The 25,790-nt window shown below is 36.7% G+C and overlaps 1 protein-coding gene across 5 annotated transcripts in view; it reads right to left on the bottom strand.

The window, feature by feature from the left end:
• The window catches only part of LOC121430678 (transient receptor potential cation channel subfamily A member 1-like), a 31,700-nt gene extending 13,879 nt beyond the window's left edge, over positions 1-17,821 (bottom strand). For 3 of the 5 annotated variants that reach the window (XM_041628022.1, XM_041628019.1, XM_041628023.1), the window contains exons 1-9: positions 17,743-17,820; positions 8,250-8,577; positions 7,528-7,542; positions 4,914-5,131; positions 4,028-4,178; positions 3,414-3,575; positions 2,837-2,946; positions 1,733-1,855; positions 620-711 (exon numbers count right to left, since the gene is read on the bottom strand). In XM_041628022.1, the coding sequence (XP_041483956.1) occupies positions 620-711; positions 1,733-1,855; positions 2,837-2,946; positions 3,414-3,575; positions 4,028-4,178; positions 4,914-5,131; positions 7,528-7,542; positions 8,250-8,538 (1,160 nt within the window). In that variant the 5' untranslated portion in view covers positions 8,539-8,577; positions 17,743-17,820. Of the gene's footprint in view, positions 1-619; positions 712-1,732; positions 1,856-2,836; positions 2,947-3,413; positions 3,576-4,027; positions 4,179-4,913; positions 5,132-7,527; positions 7,543-8,249; positions 8,578-17,742 lie in introns of all 5 variants that reach the window. The other 2 variants (XM_041628020.1, XM_041628021.1) reach the window with 2 other exon arrangements.
• Between the last annotated feature and the right edge of the window lie 7,969 nt (positions 17,822-25,790).

Here is a 25,790-nt window from a genome sequence, read left to right on the forward strand (position 1 = left end):
AGTTGAGGTAAATGGGTACCCGGCAGGATTAATTCCTTGAATGCACTAGGCGCTTTTAGCAGCTGGAGCTACAGCTAGAGTAATATAGAAGTATAGTGCGCCACTGAATATGCAACTAGATAATCGGCGCTTCATAAATACTATATTATTACTTATTGCAGGCTGCCAAGCGTTTTGTGCTAATACAATTTGACGTTTATGATACATGTATTCTTTTACACAGGGAGACCAGCGGCCGTTTCATGAAGCTGTGCGAAAGTAAAGAGCGACTTTAAGAACGTCTGGTGAACCCTCCTTACGCGCTAAATAATTACCAATTATTTTAATGGTGAATACTATTTACCACAAGAAAGGATCACCAGTCGTTCTTAAAGTTGCTCTTTTCTTCCAATCAGCTTTATGAAACGGCCTCCAGAGAAAGGAAGGCTCTCTGGCTGATGAGGGCCTATCCAGCTCATACATTGAGAAAAAATGAAACTAAATCGAAGAAATATTATTGGTGGCAATTTTGTGAGTTTCTGTTGTACATGTAAATTCATCCTGTGATGAATTGTGATGATAACCACAACTGGTATTCATATTTGATACAAACAAATACAAGAAACTATTAGAATCTGACCTTCCAAACTTCTGCCATTTGACCTCTATGAGCTGACGACAGACCGGGTGCATGATAAGCTCCAACTGATTATACAGGACTATGCTCTGAAGCTGTAAGTAAAATATACAAACAGACTTAGGGTGTGAGATCCAGTGACAATTGCTCGTGATGTGAAATTGCAAATTGGGCCAAACATACATTTAAACCCTTTGGTCTAAATCCAGTTCTAACCCTAATTCCCACTTTATTCTGAACATAATCCCTATCACAACCCTGACACTACATGTATCTCAATATACAATTCAGGAAATAAAGCCAGTAAGAAATGTGGGGAAGCCATATTAAACCACTGACAAATATACATTTCAACACCTATGCTAGTTTTTCTTCCCCAAACTTAGGGTACCTATCTATTCTTTTTTTTTTACAATTTAGTTATTTATTTCTTATTTTAGTTTATTTTTTCAAAGGGGGAGGGGGTGTCATTATATACAATTTAGAATATGCCCTTGTAATACAAGGGTGGCAAAACTGTGAAATATCACATTATATTAAATAGGAGAGAACTCACCCCCCCCCATAGTATACAGTGTACCAACAAATCAGATTTTGCACTGAAAAATTACATTCCAATTAATCTACCAGTATCACTAGAAATTTGATACAACAGAAAGCTTCGGTCATTTCATAATCACGTAACTTGAAGTCCAGTGTATTTTCTTAATTTCTTTTGTTTTACATTTGCATGCCTCGTCGAAAGGAAATTAGATTTCTCACTGACATTACTACATTTCTTCTTTATGCTAGGGAGAAAAGCAAAAGCATGGAACATCCTGCATTGTTGATGTTTCTTGCTTATTTTCCATCGTAATGGGGACAGAAACTCCTCAGAATGACACCTTTGCCTTGCTACTTGAGCTAAAAGGTATTGTGGCTCAGTGGATAAGTCTCCAGACTTTGAACCACAAGGTCCGGGGTTCAAATCCTACCGCAGCACTTGCGTCTTTTGGCAAGGCATTTATCTACATTTGCCATTCTGCACCCAGGTGTAGTAAATGGGTACACAGTAGGAAGGAAGTCATTGAATGTTCGAGCGGTCAAATCTGCATTTGCACTATAAGATAAACTTACCACGGTGCGTGCTGGGACCTCTATTCCTGAATCAAGTGGTAGAGGTTCTAAGAGGTGGAGATCATAGTACTGCTTACGATTGGCTCGATCACATCGATACAGCTGATTCAGACCTTCCTTAGCCTAAGAGTTGGGAACAGAAGAGTAGATAAAAGTAAGAAATCAAGTTTATTAATATTTAAAGGGGAAGTTCACCCTGACATAAAGTTTATTGTAAAAATAGCAGAAAAAATAATAAAAAATATTGCCGAAGGTTTTGAGAAAAATTCATCAAATAATTAAAAAGTTATTAGAATTTCAATTATTTGATTTGTGACGTCATACGTGAGCAGCACATGGGGCAGCTGCTTGTTTATGACGTCACAAATCCAAAACTTTGAACTCTAATAACTTTCTTACTCTTTAACAGATATTCCTCAAACCTTCACCAATATTTCTTATTATTTTTTTGGCGATTTTTACAACAAAGTTTTCTTCAGGGTGAACTTCCCCTTTAATAGCAATAAGTCAGGGACCTAGATAACCATTTGATACACTGAGGAGTATTATAGATTGAATTACAGATGCATGGCCAGCCATGCATCCGGTATATTCCCCAGGAGTACGGTAATTACTTATGCATGGCAAATTTACTGGATGCATGGCTCGCCATGCATTGGTAATTATTTACCGGTATGCATGGTGGTAAAAAATAGACTTTTGGCCAAAAAATTCCACCATTCAAAATATATGATAAAACAAATGATACACAGGTTTGTTTGTGCATCGGCAGGACTAGTGAGCATGCGGTAACTATGGAAACCAGTCTAAACCCCCTCGGCTGCACCTTGTGGGTTTAACAGTTCCATAATAGGAACGACGTGACAGGGCCTTACAGCTTGGACTATTTCAAAGGTACACTGTATTGTGTAATCATTCTGAGCAAAATGATGTATATTTATTTGTTTTATCAGATAGTGATGTTGATCGTTATTATTTGATAACTATCCTCATCTCAAAATCATCACCAATTTACAAAACTAGTGACACATTTCAGCCAATCGTTTGATTAGAATCCGTATCATTATTTTATAGTGACCTTTCACAAGTAAGAAAGAACCTTACCACAGCTGGCATTTTGGTGACCATAACTTGGAGGGCGGTGTGACCTGTACGATCAACATCGTATGCCCTGGCTCCCATCTCTAATAAGAGGTGTGATGTCTCGCTACGATCTGAAAAATCGATTGTGAACATGAATACAAATAAAAGTTAAAATAATAATTTGACTAAAATAAGAATATTTCATGAAATATAATCAAGGCTGATTTACAAAGATCATGATCATTATAACCACCTTCAAAATCATTACCACCATCAGCACCATCATCACAATCATCGCCATCATCGTCAGCAGCAATATCAACATCGTTATCCTTATCATCATCATTATCACCATAAACATCATCACTATAAATCGTCATCATCACTATTATCGCCATTATCAACATACATGTAGCCGTCATCATCACCATCACCATCATCTTATTATCATCATCGCCAAAAAATCATATCACCATCATCGTCCTCCGTATATACTGAATGTAAACATTCCCAACAAAAAACAACAAAACAACAGTGACAAACAAAATCAAAGCGACACTGACAATGATCTTCACAACTCACACAGACGTAGACATACCTAGCTCTGCAGCAAGCAAGAGCGGTGTACGCCCTTTGTAATCTCGGACGTGAATGTCTGCGCCTTTCTTTAGCAGAATTCTCATGCTCTCACAGGCATCGTTCCGCGCAGCGTAGTGGAGAGGTGTCTGCTGTTCCTTCTCTGTCAGGCTTTCCAGGTATGCTACGAGATATTCAAAGAGTAACAATACACGTTGGTTTTAATAGAAAAACCCAGTGCAATCATAAAGTGTAACAGTAAGATTGCTGAAAACCTGTACTTTGTTTTAGTCATTCCAAATAGCATTTTTTAAAATTTGAATTGTCAAAGCAAATCCTATCCTTGGTGATAGAGCATTTTACATACACGCATGTGGATCCCAAATTATGGGACACAATTCCACTCTCTATAAGGGTATCACCCACTCATCTGAAGCCGCTTTTCTTCTTTGTAAATACTCTTGAATTGTACAATTTATTTTGTCCAGAGTCACAGACAAAGCTGTTTTTTTTATTCACCGACCATTCAACAATTTTTTCCTTGTCATGAAGGGTACTTGACAATAGCATTCACTATGTTCCAGAAAGCGTCTGCATAGCTGTCACAAAAACTCCCTAATTATGCATCATACGTACCTCCATTGTCAAGTAGAACTTTAATCATTTCAGGAAAGTCAACAGCAGCGGCCACATGGAGAGGGGTCCGGCCATACAGATCTGCCTGGTTCACATTGCTTCCCTTCTCAATCATAAACACGGCAATGTCAGGATCCCAGGTTCTGGAAATCTATGAGAGAATCAGATTAAGAAGCAAACATCTTTTAATAAAAATAATAACGAAAATAAGCATGTATATAGCACCATCTACATGTATCTGTAAACAATCTATTCTGAGATGCACTATTACTAGTCCAGCTTTAGCATGAGCAGCCTTCCAATGCTCAGTGCATTCAAGGGCTTAATCCTGCGGGGTGCCCATTCACCTCACCTGGGTTGATTGCAGGACAATGTGGGTAAATTTCTTGCTGAAGGAAAGCACGCCAGGGCTTTGATTTGAACCAAAGACCCTCTGACTGAAAGACAAGAGCCATAACCACTAGACCACGACGCACCCGTGCATATTAATAAATCTAAACCAGGGAACAATTTTCCTGGTATCACATCCCAATTTGCTCCATTTTTTTTTCAAGACTATTTAAGCATTTTGTGTCATAGCAGCTTTTATTATACAGGACTGTACAGAATGTAGTCGAGACTCAAGAGCTTTTCTCTTATGAGCAAAAATGCCAATCAAATTTGGCAAGCAAAATGATTCCTTGTAAACTGTAATACTTGCGGATATAGCAAGAGGGTTCACTATCAAATATCTTGACTGGCCAATAGAATTTTTCATTAGTACTAGTCAGCAGCAAATTTTCCTGTTCACGATTTAAAATGACTGGTCACATGACACATTTCAGCCAATCACTTGATTAGGATCCTAGGATCCATATCACTAAATTATGTTTAATAAATTACATACCTCATGAAGTGCTGTCTGGCCATACTTGTCTGTACAGTTGATATCAGCTCCTCTATTCAGTATCAATTCCAAATACTCCAAATCTATCATCAAGTTAGCATCACTTGATGTCGCTAGGTGTCCAAAATAGCCAATCAGCTCTGCGTTGGCAACGTTAGCACTGAGCGGGTCTGGCGAAATACTGGCATCGATCCCACGGACTAAAGTAAATTTTTTCGCTAATAAGAAAGAATACAGGAACTTTGTTAAATGGTGCTCAGGAGATTTGAAATGCAGGAAACATCATTGCAAATATAAATATTAATTCAAAGTGTTGAACAACTTACTAGTCATAAATATACTCTTACTTTTTACAAATACAAATGTTAAGTCACTTCTTATAAATCATTTTGATTGAATCAGATTGAAGCATTACAAACATGTACAGTCTTTGTTACAATGCAGTCCACTGTACACAAATAAACATGCACTAGTATTTACATTTTAAAAATAAGTATGAGGTACATTCTCGGGACACACAAACAAAAAATTTACGTGTTGTACATCCGGCTCTGAGCAAGCAACATGCTACTTGCACAATAAAAGTCACAAACTCTCAGCTCTCACAAGGAGAATTTCCTTGTTATTACAAGTCAAGTATGACTTTTAAAAAGATACAAATTACAAATTTACATTAATTGTGAATACAACCACGTATGTGCAATGCTGCTATGCATAAACTAAAGAATGATAGTGAAAAATGAAACAGATATTCTGAAAGTGTAATTTCTGTCAGTTGTCAGTGGTAGTTAGTTGGAGTCGATTCTGTTTTGGATTAAAAATAATAACCCATCACCGGGATGTTGTTAGTCTATTTGCAAACACCAGGGGCCTGTTTCATAACTTAGTAAAATTGATATTTTGACTGTGATTGGCTGCTGGGCTTGTTACCATGACAGTTGCCATTAATAGCAAAGTTACAACTGGGCCCCATTTCATAAAAAGATAGCAAGACTTGCTGGAATGTCAACTGCCATGACAAGTTCAGCAAAAATTCTGCTTTTTGATTGGCTCTTCCAATGAAAATTGATATTTCAGCAAGAGTTGGTATCATATCAACTTTTTATGATATAAGTGCCAGTTGTACTTGTAATTCTTCATGAAACGGGTCCCCGAGCTGAAATACGTAATTTCATGAAAGCATGATACTTGAATGTAATGATCAATGAAAGGCAATGAACACAAATTGCTGAAATATCAGATTATCCAAGTGGTGTACTGCACTTGTCTCACAGAGTATAATACTGCAAGTCCACCTAAACAAGAAATTAATGTGAATGTACATAAACAAGGATAATGCTGAAAAGGTGGAAACGATACACTTTATAGTCGAACACCACTTGAATAGTCATGGTTTGATGGAGAGTTTTTTTAACTCAATTTTCATTAGACAAAGATAAAAACCCAACAAATATTGAGGATGAAATGAATATTATACTACAGGGCAAAAGACCGGCAGAGAATTAGATTACAAGGGTATTAGACCAAATGTGATGTATACAAAATGGTAATTACATGTAGACCGATCGATAGTAGACCAAATGCCTCTGTGGTACATGTAATCTTGAGGAGACCAACTGCTTTATAGACAAGGAGAATACTGCTGCCATTACACTATGATTTTTGGTTCCCGCAGTGGCACGAATCTATCATGCCAATTCAAGAAAATGCAAGATTCAAAGGGCGTCAATAGTCGTGCCATAGTCCCAACCAGTTTACGCCATATTTCCGAAGGTTTATTCACAGGCACGACATGTTCACGCAGTATTCACAAATAGTTCACGACACTCTCATGCCATTTAATTCCGCATAAAATCTAATGCTATGAATTGCTGTTCGTTAAGAGACTAACTGCACATGCGTAAGCCTTTCAGGGGAGCAATTCTGTGATTTGTGGAAACCATGCATAACCTATTCGTAAGCTGCTCATGAACTGGTTATGAACTAGTCGTGAACTCATGAAATGCGTGCCACTCGTGCTATGGCACGACTCAGTCGACAACGTTGCGTACATTTTACGAATAGTTCACGCCAATAATCCCTGGATTTTGTCGTGCCAGGATTTTAGAAATTTTAAAATTTCAAACATCGTTCCGCACTGGCCCACTGACTTCACGACATGAAACGACGTGATACTATTCGTAAACTTTTGGGATCCCAAAATCGTGCAAGTGTCATAGCCGCATATATATATACGCAGAAATGTTAGTGTTATAATTCCACTATGCATTCCAGGAACAATAGTGAAAGAATCTTTTATTAGACAAAAAAAATTGCTCTGGTGAATATTGAGTTGGATTCAAAACAGAAGTGAAACTGATATGAATGTACCAATGGATACTTACATTTTATGTAATAAGAGAAAGAAGGCAATATACCAACATGCATATTATAAAGAAAAAAAAGGGAAAATAAGCACAGCAAATACGAGAAATTAAGTTTCACAAACCAATGAGCCTTTAAGGAGATAAAGAAATATTTTTAAAGGATCCAAATTGTGATTAGCGTGGTGAAAAAAATTAAGCACCAAGTGTATTAGTTCATTTTCTTCAAGTGGAAATTAAATCAAACCTACCATTGTCTCTGAGACCTATATATTAAAGTACAAAAGCAGAAGAGACTTTGCATATAACACAACAATTAGCATTGAGATAAAATAACAAATATCTATCATAACAAACGCAACAAAATACAAACTACATGTACATAAACCCCCCCCAAAAAAAGATGATGTCAAACATTTACAAACATGACAGCAAGAAGTAAATATGCTGCATTAAAATATGAAAATAATAAATGCATATCATCTGTGTTTTGCATATATACATAAACAGATCAGTATTATGCAAAACCTCATGCTTATGTCATGTCTATCCAACTGGATGAAATATTGCATTTGTAACTTACTACATGTACCAACTACTTGTCCCATCCCATTCCAACAGATTAATGACGTGAATCTGAACAATTTTGTCTTTGACGCTTTTGATACAATTTGGCAAGTTATACCTATCATTTCAAAGATTAGGAATTGATTTTTCAAGTTTAATAAAAATGTCAATATTTATTTTGGGCAACTTATTGTTGGTTTGGGGGTTGCAGGCCACATTTGAACAGAGGTTTGGTGACAGTGACCATGGTTCCCTAAGTGACACAAATGCAAACCAACCGGGGCAGCGTCCCTCGGGAAAATATTCACATTGGCTTCACTTTGGGAACCATAGTTCCAACCACCTCATCTGGTGGCCGTACATATTTGTCTCCTGTTTGAAGAGATATATAAACCAATCAACATACTTGAAGAGATACCAGCCGTACTCCTCCTGCCGCACTTCAAGCCTTTGAATTTCTCCACCCCTTTCTTCACCATCTGATAATTGGAAATGACGTTGGCTGCTGAATTCCTCTTGGTGGTGGTTTCCAGCAGGTCCTTATCCTTCCCCGATCTCTGATCGATGAGGATCTCCCGATCGCTTCCCTTGCCGTTGACGACCGGGTGCATGGGGTAGACCTTCCCCACCTTCCCTTTCTTCTTCTTTTTCTTGCCATTCCTTGAGTGGGTATCATCTGCAGAGGAGCTCATCATGAGTTTTGAGGTGAGCTACATTCCATTCCAGACTTGATTCTAGATCAGAGAAAGAAAAAAAAATCTGCATTACTTGAAAGAAGAACTAGACAGGGTTCCCACAGAATTTGAAAACAGAATTCCATGACTTTTCCATGGCTAAATTGCTGCTTTACATGACCTCCCATAATGCCCCAGGAGTAATGTAAAATTTGGGATATCACAAAACTGGGAAGGGGTAAAATATATGTTAGCATAAATATGAACAAGTGGAATGCCTCTGGCCGTCTCACCTGCATCACGCGGTTCAATATAGCAGCAGTGCTGACTTTGAATACTACTCTAACTCGCACAAGATGTTCAGTGATACATGGTTACTCTTATGTCCACTTTTTATGAACTAGACCAATAAACTTACAGAGATATGATGGTTATTCAACAAAAAACCCCAACATGGCCAAAGTTCATTGACCTTACATGACCTTTGACCTTGATCATGTGACCTGAAACTCGCACAGGATGTTCAGTGATACTTGATTACTCTTATGTACAAGTTTCATGAATTAGATCCATAAACTTTCAAAGTTTTGATGGTAATTCAAATGATACACCCAATTCGGCCAAAGTTCATTGACCTTTGACCTTGGTCATGTGACCTGAAATGCGCACAGGATGTTCAGTGATATTTGATTACTCATATGTCCAAGTTTAATGAACTAAACTAATAAGCTTTCAAAGTTATGATGGTAATTCAACAGATACCCCCGATTCGGCCAAAGTTCATTGACCCTAAATGACCTTTGACCTTAATCATTAGGCCTGAAACTCGCACAAAATATTCAGTGATGCTTGATTACTATTATGTCCAAGTTTCATGAATCAGATCCATAAACTTTCAAAGTTATGATGGGAATTCAACAGATATCCCCAATTCGGCCAAAGTTCATTGACCCTAAATGACCTTTGACCTTGGTCATGTGACGTGAAACTCATGCAGGATGTTCAGTGATACTTGATTAACCTTATGTCCAAGTTTCATGAACTAGGTCCATATATTTTCTAAGTTATGATGACATTTCAAAAACTTAACCTCAGGTTAAGATTTCAATGTTGATTCCTCCAACATGGTCTAAGTTCATTGACCCTAAATGACCTTTGACCTTGGTCATGTGACATGAAACTTTAATAGGATGTTCAGTAATACTTGATCAACCTTATGGCCAAGTTTCATGAACTAGGTCCATATACTTTCTAAGTTATGATGTCATTTCAAAAACTTAACCTCAGGTTAAGATTTGATGTTGACGCCGCCGCCGCCGCCGTCGGAAAAGCGGCGCCTATAGTCTCACTCTGCTTCGCAGGTGAGACAAAAATGAGAGGTTTTGTACCAGGCTGATCTTGTGTAGATCCCTCGATCCATGCGTAAACACCACAAAATATACAACAGGTTTTACCCTTGAACCGCTTTAATATGATGTAGCTTCGATGAGCTTTGTTACTAAGTGCCGTTTTGAAGAACAATTCAGATTATAAAAAAAAATTATTCATCAAATTCTTCAAATTCAAGAGAAACAAACTGATTTCACCCTCTATATGGATTTCCTCGGGAAATCCATCTGTTTACAAGTCTTGCTTAGGCATGTATGGCATCCATCTCAATGCTTCATGATATAAAATAATACGTGATGTAAACATACTTAGAAATATCATCACGAAGTCCTCAAGGCTAGACCAAACTTAACGACGTAAAATGTTACACTGAAAAATCTGAACAGTGAGAAAATGTTTGATGTCAGGCGTTTCAACTTTCAAGTAATTGTATGAAAATGCAGCTTTCCTAACCGAAATCCCTGAATTATGAATCATGGTGCAGTAATGGTGAAATGGGACCATTTTTTTCCAAATTATAAATCCGACCAAATCAAAATAGAGTGAAGTCCCCAAACATCGGACGGTTCAAAATATCGGACGAAAATGACTTCAACTCCCTCCCGATAAACACAGGGACCCGCACTGGCAGGGGACTTGTATGCATAAGATACATGAACATACGTCTGCTATTGAACTGCATACTTAGTATATCCATGGAGCTAGCAGGTTGCTGCTCAAAGGGGTAAAATCCATAATTTTGACTTCCAGATGTTCTTATAACCCTCACTAATTATAGACTCCAAAAGATCGATGACTAAATAAAAAGCGGGAAGTGATTTCTGCCGGACATGTCGCTGCCAAGATTGCACATGTTTGATCTATCGCAAAAAAAATGCAATGGCCTCCACAGGGGTTCCATACATACAGCAGGAAATTCAAAACCCTTCCAAATATGGTTGGATCCCAAACATTTGACATACATGTATTGGCCGACTGAAATGAAAATGCATGCTGTTGACGCGTGCGCACTCCTTTTCAGAATGAAGTCGCATGCAACTGAGCGAGGACGTCTGATGTTCTGAGCCGAAAGAGGTCCATTTGGTACATGTACGTAAATTATCATTTACTGATTTCTAGACTATATCAAAATTATTGAAAGTAACAACTAAAATCGGCATTTGCCCAGCTAAAAAGGAATTATTTTTATCAACAATTAAGCAAATATTTTGGGGTCTAAATCGCCGAAATTGATCGCGGTGCATAACTATACGCATCCAATATTTGGAAACTCTATCCGATTTTTGACCAAAAAAAACAAGCTTCTGGTAGTATGATGGGGTGACCATAATTTGTGCACATTTTTGAAATTATCATGAAGTTGATTTTCAATCCAAAATTTCTCACAAATCACACAAAATTAATCAAAATCATACATGAGGAAATACAAAAGGAAGGCAAGATTCCAAACTCAAATTAGCTTGACAGAATTATAAACTACGCCAAGGGTTTCGCCGGTATTGTGGACTGAAAATTCCATGATGATCTATTAGAGCGCGCTCGGCTGAAAAAGTGTCATAAAAAAGTGACCTTAATTTGCGCACGATCATTTTGCAAAGCTGTTGAAAATAAATCAACAGACAATGGTAAGATAATTATTTCAGATGGAGGTTACAAAGCAATAATTCGGTTGGTATAATATTTGACTGCAGACTGCTTGCAAACTGGCGATTTCTTGATGCTTGTCGAGAAGCTCAGATTTTCTTAGAGCAGAACCAAGGAGGTAACAAATTTTGCCAATGTTTTGCCAATATTTTCACAAATTGAGACCTTACCTTCAAGAAAATATACCATACTTACTAATTTTGGGTCGCCTTTTCTGTTGGTGACATCAGATTTTCAATATATTAATTATATACTGAGGTATTCAACCCTGCGCAAAATTAGGTAACGCGCGAAGTAAGGTCACACCACCATAGTAAATAATTTTCGTTTAGGCCTACCATAATTTTTTTCGATTCTATTTTTTTCGACATTAATTCAACATTTGTACTACAGAAATAAATATGATTTTTATTCGATTCAATGATTGTATTTTTGTTTTGGTCCAATTATGCCCAAGTTGTTTAGTAAATATTCTTCAAAATGAATTTCTGAATCTAAGTGATGTGTAGACCAAAATCTTCGGTCTCTGTTATGTCGGTTGTTCAGCTCAACTCTGTTGGCTTCACTCACCAAATACAGAGACCGAAGTTCTAGCGCGATCTGTACAGGGGACTCAATTGCCATATGTTTATGTATTCGGTTCGGATAAAACAGGAAGTGAAGTTGTGCGACAGCCGAGGTAAGTCACTGTTTTTGTTCCTTTTAACTTGATTTTTTTCCCCGTTTTTTGGCAATTAATGCTTAGAGGGAATATTAAATAATTTCCATTTTGGTCGCATTTATTTTCAAAAGTTTGATTCATTAAAGACAAATATTGAAGAGCCCCGACGGGGGGATTATGCATTGTAACTCCCCTTTGTGGCTGCACGATAACGAGCCGTCTGTGTACGAGGAGAAATACAAAAATTTAAAAATGTTTAAAAAAACTCCTCAAATCAGACGGCTGCCAGCTATTTTAATTCACTGTGAATATGATGATGATGACTGTGATGATTTTGTGACATGTGACATTGACAGAGCTCGAGTTTTCACGAAATATATTTTCATAAGAATATAATGAAAAACATCAGGCCAATTCGTGTTTTGGGGAACCACTCGTAGATTTGTGTACGAAGTGAATGGAGGTTGATATGGGGAACCGTGCGTGTGACTGAATAAAGCACTGCTGTATGAAGTGAACGGTGGTTCCCAATATCACGATAATGCCAAACATCAACTGGCATATTTGTGTAATTTAAATGAAATTAATATAAAAACTTAAATTATTTTTCTACTTTTACAGAGCTACGGTACCAAGTCTCACGCATTATGCGTGAGACTGAGACTTCATCCCCTCAAATCTCTGTCTCACGCACTCCTAGTACCAATGAGGTCCAAACATTAACATGTATGGACCTCATAGGCGACATTACCCAAAAATATGGGTTAGACAATCATGACAATGCTGTTCTGATTTCCAACCCAAGACTTTGGTAAATGTACGCCTTAATACAAATTGGAGTTACGTGATATGACTTTCATTTGTTGGGGAGACATTAAAAGTATTAATTAAGTAGTTCAAATTAAAATATATTATCATTAAACTTACATTTCAGGCCCTTTTTGTTGATTTTCGGTGAGCGTTCCACACAGCTGCGACGAGTGATCAACTCCGAAGTGATACGCGAACTGGTCAGCTGATCGGTCAGGTGATCGGTAGATTATCTTTTTGTCAGACGTTCATAATTTATGTAAAGCGTATCAATCTTCAGTATCTTGATTCCAAAGTATCAGTATTGCAGATAAATGTCATTATTGATTGGAATCAGTGGCGGATCGGGGGGGGGGGGGTGGGGGTGGGGGTGAGCATTTCTGCCCGATCCCCCTATTGAGATTTGTAGTAAATATTTTGGAATTAAATACGTTGTTCATACTAGTTATGCGACCCCTCCCTTATGATGATCACAGCATTATTTGTAATGGGGATATTTCGTTCATAATTATTCTTGTCTCTTCTTTCTCCTTTTTAGCCTTTTTTTGCTTGTTAAAACCTTTTTTCCTTTTTTTTGGGGGGGGCTCGCCAAATTTTACGTGGGTCAAAATTACCTTCATTTTTTTAGTGACAATCTTTTTTTCATTTGTCCAGTTCTACGCGAGACAAAATTACCTTCGATCATTATTATAGTTAAAAACTTTTTTTTATTTTTTATTTATTTATTTATTTTTTTTTGGGGGGAGGTTGCCAAATATCATGCGAACGTTTGTCAGCTTTTACTGTTTTATTCGACTTATAATCAAATATTAAATGGGGCTTACCACAGTTTTTTTTAAAGTCAATTCATAAGAATATTCCTCCTCGGGATTTGAGCTTTCTTTCATGAAATATCAATTTTTTTCATGATTACCAAAAATACTTAAAATTTTTTATCGGTGTATGCCTATAAAGCTTTAGCTCATGCGTTGCGCCTGCCATATTGTAATGCTGATCAACTTTATGCTTTTAATGAATTCCTAAAAACAATAAATTCTCAGATCATCAATTTTGTCGCAATCGAATAATTCGATTGCGTCTCTCTATCAGTTTTGAATATTCATAAAAAATATCAGCTCGTGCTTTTTGCTCATAATATTTTGATTAGTAAATTCTTCTCTTATATAATCGAGTCGGATAGATAGATAGATAACTAGAGAGAGAGTTGGGGGGGGGTCCCTCAGCTACTTGTCCTCGCTTATTTGTTATTATTTGTTATTATGCTCATGTTGTGAGAGCTTTGTGTTTTCACATTTTTTTCTTTTTCAACCTTTTTATTGTCTCGGAGCTTCCCTCTATTTCTTTACACTATATTATAATGTAGTCCTGTTTCAATCATTGGCGGCGGAAGCCCCAAATTTTAGGAGGGGACAACCTAAAAAATTTTGACAAGCAAAAAAAAAGGCTCTCAACCCAAACATTTTAGGGGGGACGTAGGAAAATAAATTGACAAGCAAAAAAAAAAGGTCAACAACAAATTTAGGGGGGAACGTCCCCGCTTCCGCCGCCTATGGTTTCAATTCTTTTTTTGTTCTCATTTCAATGAAAACATCATTATTAAACTGACGTACATGTAGAAGACTTTATTACGAAATTTTGACATTGTTTTGTTTCATTTGTTTGGCTTTCTTTTTTTCTTCTCCTCATCTTCTTTTTCTTCTTACTTTTTCCCTTTCCTTATTTTCTCTTCAGTATTTCATTCAGGTATCCGCCAATTTATACAACACCAAGCATATAGAGGCGGATAATCAGTGAGGGAGCATGACGGTGTGCCGCTCTAAAAAAAGGAGGAATATTGGAAGAAAAAAAAAAGAAGAAGGGATGGGGAAAAAAAAAAGGAAAAAAAAGATGATGATGGCAATGACGATGATGAAAATTATCTTGGTGATGATGATGGTTGTGGTGACAGTTGTGGTGATGATGATGGTGATGCTAATGATAGTGGTGATGATGATGATGACGAGATGTAATTTTGTTATTTTGTCTTTGAAAAAATTAAGTAGTGCAAAGTTGAATTCATTTAAAGTTTATTATGAAAATAGAAAAAAAAAAAATTGGTATGCGTTCGAGGAAAATCCATCCCCCACCAATCTTTTTCAAAGGTAAGATTTTTTTTTTGCCCGGGGGGGGCCACTTCCATTCACGAGTGGATACCATGCGCGACCATGGGGTCTCGAAAAGCACCCTAAACACGTAATTTCCATATTCTGAAAATGCACCCCTTAACAAGTATTGGCGTGTGAAACCCTACCCTTAACAAGTATTGGAAACAAAAACGATACTCTTGGCAAATATTCCCTGAAATGAACCCCTAAACAAGTACAGGAATGTTTTATTGTTACGGGTCCTTCGGTCGTCGGCTTTACCTTATTTGGTTTAGTACGACCCCACCTTCTACACCTCGCGCAAATCGGACTCTAAACACGAAGTGTTGGAGCAAAAAGGACATCCTTTATAAAACATTTTGATTTTGTTTTATCATCCCCGCAAATTAGACCCTAAACACGACGGTTTTCCTAGCGAATTAATAGATACCCTTTTTTCGTTATTTTTGTGTTTTTGACACCCTTATCACGTTACGTAGGTAACGTGCCCTATCGTGAAAAGGACATCCTTTTTACGTTTTTTTTGGTCGCGCATGGTATCCACTCGTCAATGTAAGTGCCCCCCCCCCCCGGCCCCCCGGGTTTTTTTGTGACGGCGTAGGCCTTTGCAAGCAGCTATTATTATGGTAAAAAAGTAAATGAAATGTCAAGAAATACATGATAATGATTTTTATGGTACATTTTAGTAGGCCTATATCAATTCATACTTGTTATCAAAAAGAAAAAAGTGGGTCGTTACGGACCATTAAAAATGGGAAATTTGGGCATTTTATATTTAGGATAGAGCAACTGCTCGTTATAGACGTCACAATAAATCAAGCATTCTAAATTCTATCAACTCCATTTTTTGTCAAATAACACCTTCATCGATATTTTGAAATGATTTTTCTCATATTTTCATCATCTTTTTATCAGGGTGAAATTCCCCTTTAATTTACAAAACAGATTCGCAAACAATATCAAGAGTAGTGGGAGGCAAGGGTGGAAATCTAAGGTAGGGGACCAGGGGCTGGAAAACAGGCAAAAAAAAAACAAAAACAAACTAACAAAAAAAAAACAAAAAGGAAGGTTTATCACCCCCAAAAGAAGGTCGTCTCGTCCAAAATACATGTTTTACTTCGATTTAAATGATGTAGGCCTATTTCTTTCCATCATATGGTCAGTTCCCCCATGTCTGCGCGGTCTCCCAAGTCTGCGCACCCGCGTATCTGCGCGATTCTAGTAAAAGAAGATACGCAACGGGCACGAACTTTACACATGCAATACATAGGCAGGTATTCATTAAAAAATCCGACTCAAAATGGTGGAAAAATAATGAATTCAGGGCATTTCATGTGACGGCCTCAAAATGCAGCCTTTGTCATCAAAATCCCCGAATCGTGTGCAAAGTGAATGAGTGCGCAGACATGGGGTACCATTTTTTTTTTCAATCTGAAAATGACTGCCCGAGGTTTTTTCAAGAAAATCTTATATTTTCTTTCATTTTTTAATGAGAAATTTGGTACACTAACTCTTAATAATGTAAGGAACACTATTAACCAAAAGATTTTGTGAAATAAGAAGAAATTCATGTTAAATCTTAACTCAAATTGTTAGGTGCGCAGACTTGGGGCCCACCATCATATATAAAAGAACAAAAATAGTAGGGGGACATTTGATAATGTGCCCCTACTATTTTGGGTTAGGGGGAAGTGTCCCCCTGGGATTTGCGCCCATGTGGGTGGGGGGTGCTGCACCTCCTTTCGGAATCATTATGGAACAGTGTGAATAGTCGCTGTGATTTCGATCTCATACCTATAAAAAAAATAGAACAAAAGAACGCCTTGACCACAGGCCAAAATGCCTAACAATTTTTCCGCGGCATTAACAACTCTCGTAAGGGGCGCTCCATTTATAAATAGAGTTGCATGTGTAGCTGTCTATGGCAACAGAATCCATCGCAGAATTGAAGCCAGAAGCGTGGGAATTTGGCAGAAAATTCAAGAAAAGAACCGGTGAGTACCGATTTAAGAGTAATTATATATTCATTAACATTTATTGAATCATAAGAATAAAGATTTTTTACGGAAAGAAAGCTTAGTTCTAAGCTAGGGCTGCCCAAATGCGCGTGAGTGGAGTCTCAGTTTCTTAACACGGGTAAGTATTGCGGTGTCGCCTAGAGTGGTCTCACGCAAATATCACAGCCTATCCCAATGGCAATATACATTGTACCGTACACAATGTCTGTGATCTTACTCAGGTTCACAGAAAATCTCACGCATAGCTGGTCTTTGAACTTGGCATCTCTGCTTCTAAGTTCTTCTTACGTTACTCAGGAGTGATAGGCGCACGGACGCGGACTTAGCTTCTAGCCTTAGAATTAGATCCAACACAAATTACAACATATGGGACTAGCCATGGCATTTTTAGACGATTTTTTTTTTTTTTATCGATTCTATTCTTCGCTGTGCTGTTTAAAATACTTGAATCCATTGACTACGAAAATGAATTCATAAAAACGAATTAGGGTAAGATTGCTAATAAATGATAAAACAAACAACATAAAGTTAGCTAAATGGAAAATTGCTTTATAATTACCACACAGTCATCCGCAGTTGAGTTAGTCGGAGATCGAGAGAGAAGATCCTACGCCGACCGCTTCCATGGAAACTCAGCAGCGCCATCTCGTGTCGGTGACATTATCTCAAGTTCTCAACTGGTTTTATCGATCATTTCATTTCACAAATTGTTATGAGAAAGGGTGGATACAGGCGAACATGAACAGTGTTCTTATAATACTGCATGGAGAAATATATAAGGATTGCGTGTATTGTATATACGTGAACGATAAAAAGGTATCTATTTCCATCTTCCTCCTTTTTCTCCCCATTTCTCCTTTTCGGTCTTTTCATCTTTTAAAATGGGGGAGGGAGGATATCCCCCTCCCCCATAACGCTCAAAAAAACTAACTTGGTTAACATAATTTTTCTGTGGTTTGAAATAGAATTGTATGCAAAACAATTTTTTTTTCATTAACCAACAGTTGATAGGTTATAATCAGAGGTTGCATAATCGAGGGTGCATGACTTTGAGTCCCCTTTTATTAAAAATTTGTGGATTCACAATGAACTTCGGTATAAGAAAACATCAACTCAGACGCGGTGATTTTCCCATGCATTTGTTATTGAACATGTTGAAAGGCAATAGATTCCCATTCACAAACCAAGTCCAAAATTATTATACCACGTGCTTTAATTTCCATCGTATCCTGGTCATGTTTTCATTGCAAATGCTCGAATTTATAGCATGTTTAGAGCTGTACTTTTGTTTGTTAAGGAAGTATTTGAATAGTTCATTTCTGGTACAAATTGCATGAGACTAGACTTTGTGTACTTTTACCATGCGACCATGGACCTATTTAGCTCCATGATATGCGACCGCTCTTCTATAGTAGTGAGGTTCTATGTGGTAGCTCGTATTTATTAGCTATATACTATTTAAATATTTAGCCCTATAGCTAATTTTTAAAGGTAGCATTTTTCTTATAAACTATCGATATTGATCATTATCATACTTTTCCTCCAATAACCGATTTTTTTTAAATCAACGATCCAAGTTTACTGCAAAGTGTTCATTATTTTCAAACAAAATATTGTCACAGTTGAGAACTTTACTCCCTCACACCGTGGGCCCTCGAAAATGTTGCTGTTTACACCACTGACTTCCTTACTTACTTTATTTATTTATTGATATATTTATTTATCTATTTATTTATATTCTTGATTATTTATTTGTTTCTGCATGTCATGAAAATGTACATAATGTGACCATCACAAAAGAAATACATTGGAAAGATTGGAAAGATTGGTGGTGATTTTTTACCTGATTGCTAAGAAAGCATGAATGCTTGTAATCAAGCAACCAGAGGACCGACGGCTTAAGGTCCTCTCCGAAGGACCTGGTACTGAGGATTAATGCCTTACCAAAGGGCACTGGCGCACCTATAGTGGGAATCGAACCCGGGTCACCGAAATACGAATCCCCCGCTCTACCAACTGAGCTATCGCGCCTCCAATTTTTTTTTTTTTACTTTTTACATTAAAAAAAATGTGTGGTTATGATCATTATGGAACGTTGTGGCCCAGTGGATTAGTATTCTGACTTTGACACAGAGGGTCGTGGGTTCGAATCCCAGCCATGACGTAATTTCCTTCAGCAAGAAATTTATCCACATTGTGCTGCACTTACCCCAGGAGAGGTAAGTGGGTACCCGGTAGAAAGAAATTCCTTGAATGCTTGAGCGTCTAGGCAGCCCAGCTGTTCTCCCGCTGGGAGAATAGTTTTTCAGAACTGAAGTGGCTTCCCTGGGTAAATATACCTATATTATTAATATCATTTACATAACTGACCATACCAAGGTTGCAGACATGCAGTGGTATGACAATTTAAGCAGATGCTTGAGCCGTTGTCACACCTTTGGATATATAAAATACATACATACAAAAAATTAACGTTTTCCTAAAAAATGCTCAAAAGTCAAAACGAAACTAGCTAATGATGAAAGGAAGGGGAAAAAATCATTATGTGCCACAACTTATTACAAATATTTACAAAGAATGTGTGAGGTTTAATACCGTATACTTGAAATTATATTAATCTTTAAGTTAAAAATATCCATTACAACTTGCTAGAGAATTACATCTTAAAGACAAGTATGCGTTTAACCGCACTTTTGAAGGAATGCACATTATGTTCCTACTACTCAGTAGGTAATTCAAACAATAAAATCAAAAGAAATTGTTGGGTGAGGGACATCATTGACTCTCTCATTTGCATAGGCTGAGTTGTGCATATAATTGTTATGTGAAAAATAAGCGAAACTCGAAAATGTCATAACTTTCTTAATTACACCGATTTTGATGAAATATTCAATTATCATATTGTTGGATTTTTTTCTTTTTTTTATCAAACAAACTCTTTTGTTGGGGGTGGACTTGTCCTCGATGCATGTTATGTGAACGATGTTGCAATCTCCCGTGTCGATTCCCACGTACGTCGGACTCACCATGCTCACTGACCTCTATGACCATGATGACCAGTGGTCGGACTCTCACACCACGACACACCCATCCCAATATTTCCGGTATAAATATAGGGGTCCCTGGAACCGATAGCATAGGCGTATACGGAAGGCAATTAGTGTGTGTGTGGGGGGGGGGGGTAAAGTGCCCCCTTCGAAATTTCGAATTGTTTGCATGGAGAAGGTCGTTTCCTCGCCATCTAAGGAGGAAACGAAAACCTCACGAAATCATCTGTATGTCGCCTGTTAACCTAATCTATTTCATAGTCCAACCCAACCTTTTATTAAAATATTCGGTTGTTAAGTTCAAGCGTGTTTATTTTTATTTTATTTTTCTTTATCAATTTGATCTATTAATTGTTATTATTATTATTGTTATTATCATTATTGTTATTTATTATTATTACTAGTGTTAGAAGGATGATGATTATGATGATTATCATTTATGTTTATTGATTTTTATTTGTTTTTAGGGGGAGGGGTCTTTTTTCTTATCATTGTTGTTTTGTCTGTTTTCTTTTCACGTGGTATTCAATGTGCCTGTCATAATATACATCCCACGCAATGAAATGCAGCCTAACCAGGATCAAAGTCACAATTTTCGGAAATCCTCTATCAAAATTAGATTGAGGTCGGTTCGTTGAAACTAATCAAGAGAACATCAAGGTTGCTTGAAAGCATTGCACCTTCCAAGCTAAAAAATAGAACATGAAAATCAGATTTCAGACAAAATATTGTTCCAATAGATGTAATTATAACGGTATGATGCTTTAAACCAAAACAAACAAAATTCAACACTTTGTAATATTTAATGTTTTAGAATTTCAAGATATATTTTTGGATCTAACGACGAAAAAAGCCAGATAGGCGAAGTGGAACTAGGGTACAATGCCCTGACAGACAAATCAATATTATTTGAATACAAATAACTATTACGAAAATTTAATTACAGTAATTCAGGCTCAATCGGGTCTTGGATGCTGATAAACTGGGAGTTGTGGCAACTAATTCAAGAGTTTCCTTTAGGTAGGTGTTATAGGCCAATATCATTATTAAACACACATGTAAATGTAATTTCTTTAGAATGGTAAATCTGTTAATATTATGAATTACATCGTTTCATTAGCCAATGTTAGCTAGTTACATGTACATTTAACGCGATTTTTTTTTAATTGTGCAGAATCATTTTAGGGAATCGGGCATTTATACACTCTATAAAATGGAATGTTAAATCAACATTTTGAAAGGTTGGAGGAGTGACAACATTTTCTAAATGTTGCATTTACCACTTTAAATGGTTCTACCCAACATTTAAAATGTTGGATTTAGCTTTATACAAAGTTGGATGTAACATTTGGAAAAGGTTGTCACTCCTCCAACCTTTCAAATGTTGATTTAACATTCCATTTTATCGAGTGTATGGCCTTTCAAAGTTCACTGTACTTTTCTTGGTGAAATATTGTATATGCACCAAGGCCTAAACACTTGGTGAATTTTACTTCCGAAAGTGCACTGGGTATATCGTCCTACTATCTTTCTTCTTCTTCTATCTTCTTTTTCTTCTTCTTCTTCTGCATGTATTTCGTGCTCGTTCTATCCATAATCAAGAAAATATGAGAGTGTTTACAACTTTTCAATCATTCGGATAATTGGTAAGATATTAATAAATGTATGATGATCAAATTATGTTCATGTTTAAATACCTTTGCACTCTAGAATTAACTACTACAACAAACATGACAGACACGATTAAATCATTATAGGCCTACATTGTGGCATAAGTATGTGCAATACATGTAAATTGATGTGTTGCCATTGATTTGGTACAGAGTTTCACTTCTTTATACCATGGAGCTATGTTTATGCCATGTTCTATTTACATTTGTGTTGACATTTTATAAGGTGACTGTACTTTTGGTGAATCTTATCTTAGCGTCGTTCTACTCAGGAAACATTCTCTGTTTATAAACGATTTAACAAATGTGCCTGCACGAGTAATTACTATTAAAATGGATATCAAAGTTTTACTCATTTATTCAGACCTACATAGAGGCATTACAGCACGTTTCATATTCTCACCAATATTCATTTTATAACCCTTTCTCTTATTATTTTGTTTAGGGTTGTATCTTGATTTGTTACTTAATCGAATTGAACTCTTGATGCATAATAAAACTAATAATGCTTTATTTAATCATGGTAGGCACTTCAGTTAGAAAACTACTCTTGCGGGTCCTGCACAGCATCACATGCTATTATACCCTTCTCCAAAATTGCTGAGGACGGGGTTCGAACCCATGACCTCCTATTCTTGAGGCTGGCGCTCTACCACTGAGCCAAAACGCCCGTCTGATTAGCATGTTTGAAGAACATTTTTAGAACATTTTATTATATAATTATTTTTCAATCATGGAATAAAAGATAATCACTCCTCAACAATAACAGCATAAGAAGGTTTCAAAGCCGAATACCTACGGTGCTATGTTATGTAATCGGGTAAAAGATGTTAGACTAAGGGGGTGTTGCACGAAACTATTTGCCATCAATTGCAAATTTCAGTCCCAAATTCACAAGTTACAGATAAATTTTAAATAAAGAAAATCAATCTATTTTTATTGGTGGAAGAAGCAGAACAGCTGCGATCAATAATTTGATTGCAACATCTATGATTGATTTTGTTGCCTTACATTGACTTACATTCGACAGCAAGTTTCTGACACGTTCAAGAATGGAGGTTAAGTCAATTCCATTAAATTTTCATGGTTAGCTAGAATGTCAAATTGTGAACAGTCAAGCCCATCGTAGCAACAGGCTGGTCGGTAAAAACTGTGGTGTTAAAACTAACACCAGCTGGTGTTAATAGAGGACTACACCCTAAGGTGTTAAAGTTACACCCTAGAGATTGAACACAACTTACACCAAAGAGTGTACATGTAACATCCAAGGGTGTTGTAATAACACCTATATGTGTTAAACTAACACTGTAAATCTAACACCGGTGTAAAATAACTGGTGTGGTCCTCTATGTCACCGGCCGGTTAACACCACAGTTTTTGCAGTGTATAAACCTGGAGAAAAGGAACAGACAAACGGACATAGTGTAGCTCTGTAAGTCGAATGCAAAATTAGAAATTTGTGGCACATGCTTGTCAGTATGCAAACGAGGGAGCTGATTCATTTGAAATATCAAACTTTCAATTTCATAGATTGATGATTATGAGAATGTGAAACACATCGTTGCGAATAATATTGGCGATTTTACATTTGAAAGTGAAATGAATCGAAACGGTGGCATAATGAGAACAAAAGATTTAACATTTCACCCTTCCCTCTTTCCTTTTCGTTATTCCCTTGATCGTAAAAAGTTGGGGGAGGGGCAAGTGGCCTTTAGCCCCCCCCCCCTCCTTATGTAAGCCCCTCAATCAAAGCAAAAGGAACTGATAAAAAGTTTGGAGAACAAAAAGATAAATAAATGAATAAATAAAAATATTCATAACTATAATTTTGTTTTACTATTTTGTAATATATAAACGTTATCTTTGTAAAGTCACATGGAGTAAAGGAAGAATTTCGGGTTAGAGTTATTTAGTTAATATTTTCCTTTCCCGGCATCCATATGACTCTCATTATCCTATTGTATATGTTGTTTAAATGTTTGATTATGCCGAATAAGATAATAATAATAATAGTAATAATGATAATAATACTACTCCTACTACTACTACTACTAGTAATAATAGTAAAAATGTGATAATAATAATGATATTTCATGATAATAAAATACACAAGTATGTGAACCCTTATTGTTTGGCTCGTTTGCATATGACCTTTTCTGCAAACATCACGGTTTTATTAGCAAAATACAAACATTGAAAAACCCTTCAATTTGAAATCTAAACTATTAATGCTATGTGCTACCCCCCCCCCCTTTATTTATTCGATATTGGGTTTGACTTTTTAAAAGGCATGAAAAGTGTATAGTCATCGAAATCAGCTGCAAATATATGTTACAAAATACAATTGATCAGCAACTCAGTGTCAATTACGATTAATTGCCAGACTTACACTGTAAAAACTGTGGTGTTAAAACTGACACCAATTGGTGTTAATAGAGGACCACACCCTGAGGTGTTAAAATTACACCCTATAGGGTGTAATTTTAACACCTCAGGGTGTTATGTTCACTCTCTATATATATAACACCAAAGAGTGTAACAACCAAATGTGGTGTAATAACACCTATAGGTGTAAAACTATAACACCACCAATTTAACACCGGTGTAAAATAACCGGTGTGGTCCTCTATGTACACCGGTTAACACCACAGTTTTTGCTGTGTACAAGGACCATGCTTTTGATTGCATGTTTCTTGCAACGCCCCAGGCATACGTCAAAAGTTGACGACAAAAAGTATGCTTGCTGCGCATAGTAGTCTAGCGTCCTCTCTTGTTTCTTATTTTACATCTCGTTTCATTTATCATGTTTATTATTGATCAGTTATTGCGGTTGTATTTCCCCGTTCCTTAACTCCTATCAAACCCTCTTTTATATTTTCTCCCTTTTTTGCCAGGTTACCCCCCCCCCTTTTAGGACGGGGGGGGGGGGAGGGTGGTGCGTATATACCCGAAGATGGGTAATACCATTTTGAGTGTATAACTGTGAAAACCTACCAAAAATGCAAATATTTAAAGTGGCTGCCATTTATAGATATTTAATTGAGAAGTCGGGTGATGAAATAGTACATTCAATAAAGTTTTGTTTCCCTAGGCTTGCCAAACATTGTAGCGTATTTGTCTACATTCACCACTCACCATGAATGAGTGAATTTTATGGTGGGTTTCACTGTAAACTTTTGAGCACTCCTGTATTTTAAAGGACATCCAACACTGTAAAAAATGAAGTGCTAAGTTAGCACTTATTGTGCTTGTATAGTGACTGCACTCCGAGTGATGATTTTCTAGTTCAAATTTAAACTAGAAAATCAGCACTCGTAGTGCAGTCACTATACAAGCACCGTAAGTGCTAAATTAGCACTTCATTTTTTGCAGTGTACCCCAGTGAAAATAGTTTTTATGAGAGGAGAATAGAAATAATAGGTTGTGAAAAGTGGTAAGCACAGAAACAGAAAGGCATTAGAGTTTTTTTTTGTATTTGAGCAAATTAAGGAGTTGTAGCCATTTCATATTATGTATCAGAATGAGATATGCAGCCAGTTGAAACACATATACATATAGACCTAAAATAAATCATTTTAAAACTTTTACAAACATGATACATTATATATCTAGTATGTTCGACTTTGTTTCAACCGTTGTCCTCCTCTGTTGTTGTTTTTTTCCTATATTGGCTGGATTCCTGTTTTAAGTTTTCGTGTTTTATTTCCTTAAATACCTTTTTGTTTATTTTGAATGGGCCTACGTGTATTCAATCAAAGAGTAACAGTTGTAATCTTATGGTTTGGGGAAATGGATAAACACAAAATGGTTTTACGATGCAGTAATAAGAAAAGTAAACAAGAAATGAAAATTCGGAAGATATCTTTCATAAATCCCAATAATAATTCAAA

Source organism: Lytechinus variegatus, chromosome 17 (genome assembly GCF_018143015.1).
Source record: "Lytechinus variegatus isolate NC3 chromosome 17, Lvar_3.0, whole genome shotgun sequence".
NCBI classification, from domain to species: domain Eukaryota; kingdom Metazoa; phylum Echinodermata; class Echinoidea; order Temnopleuroida; family Toxopneustidae; genus Lytechinus; species Lytechinus variegatus.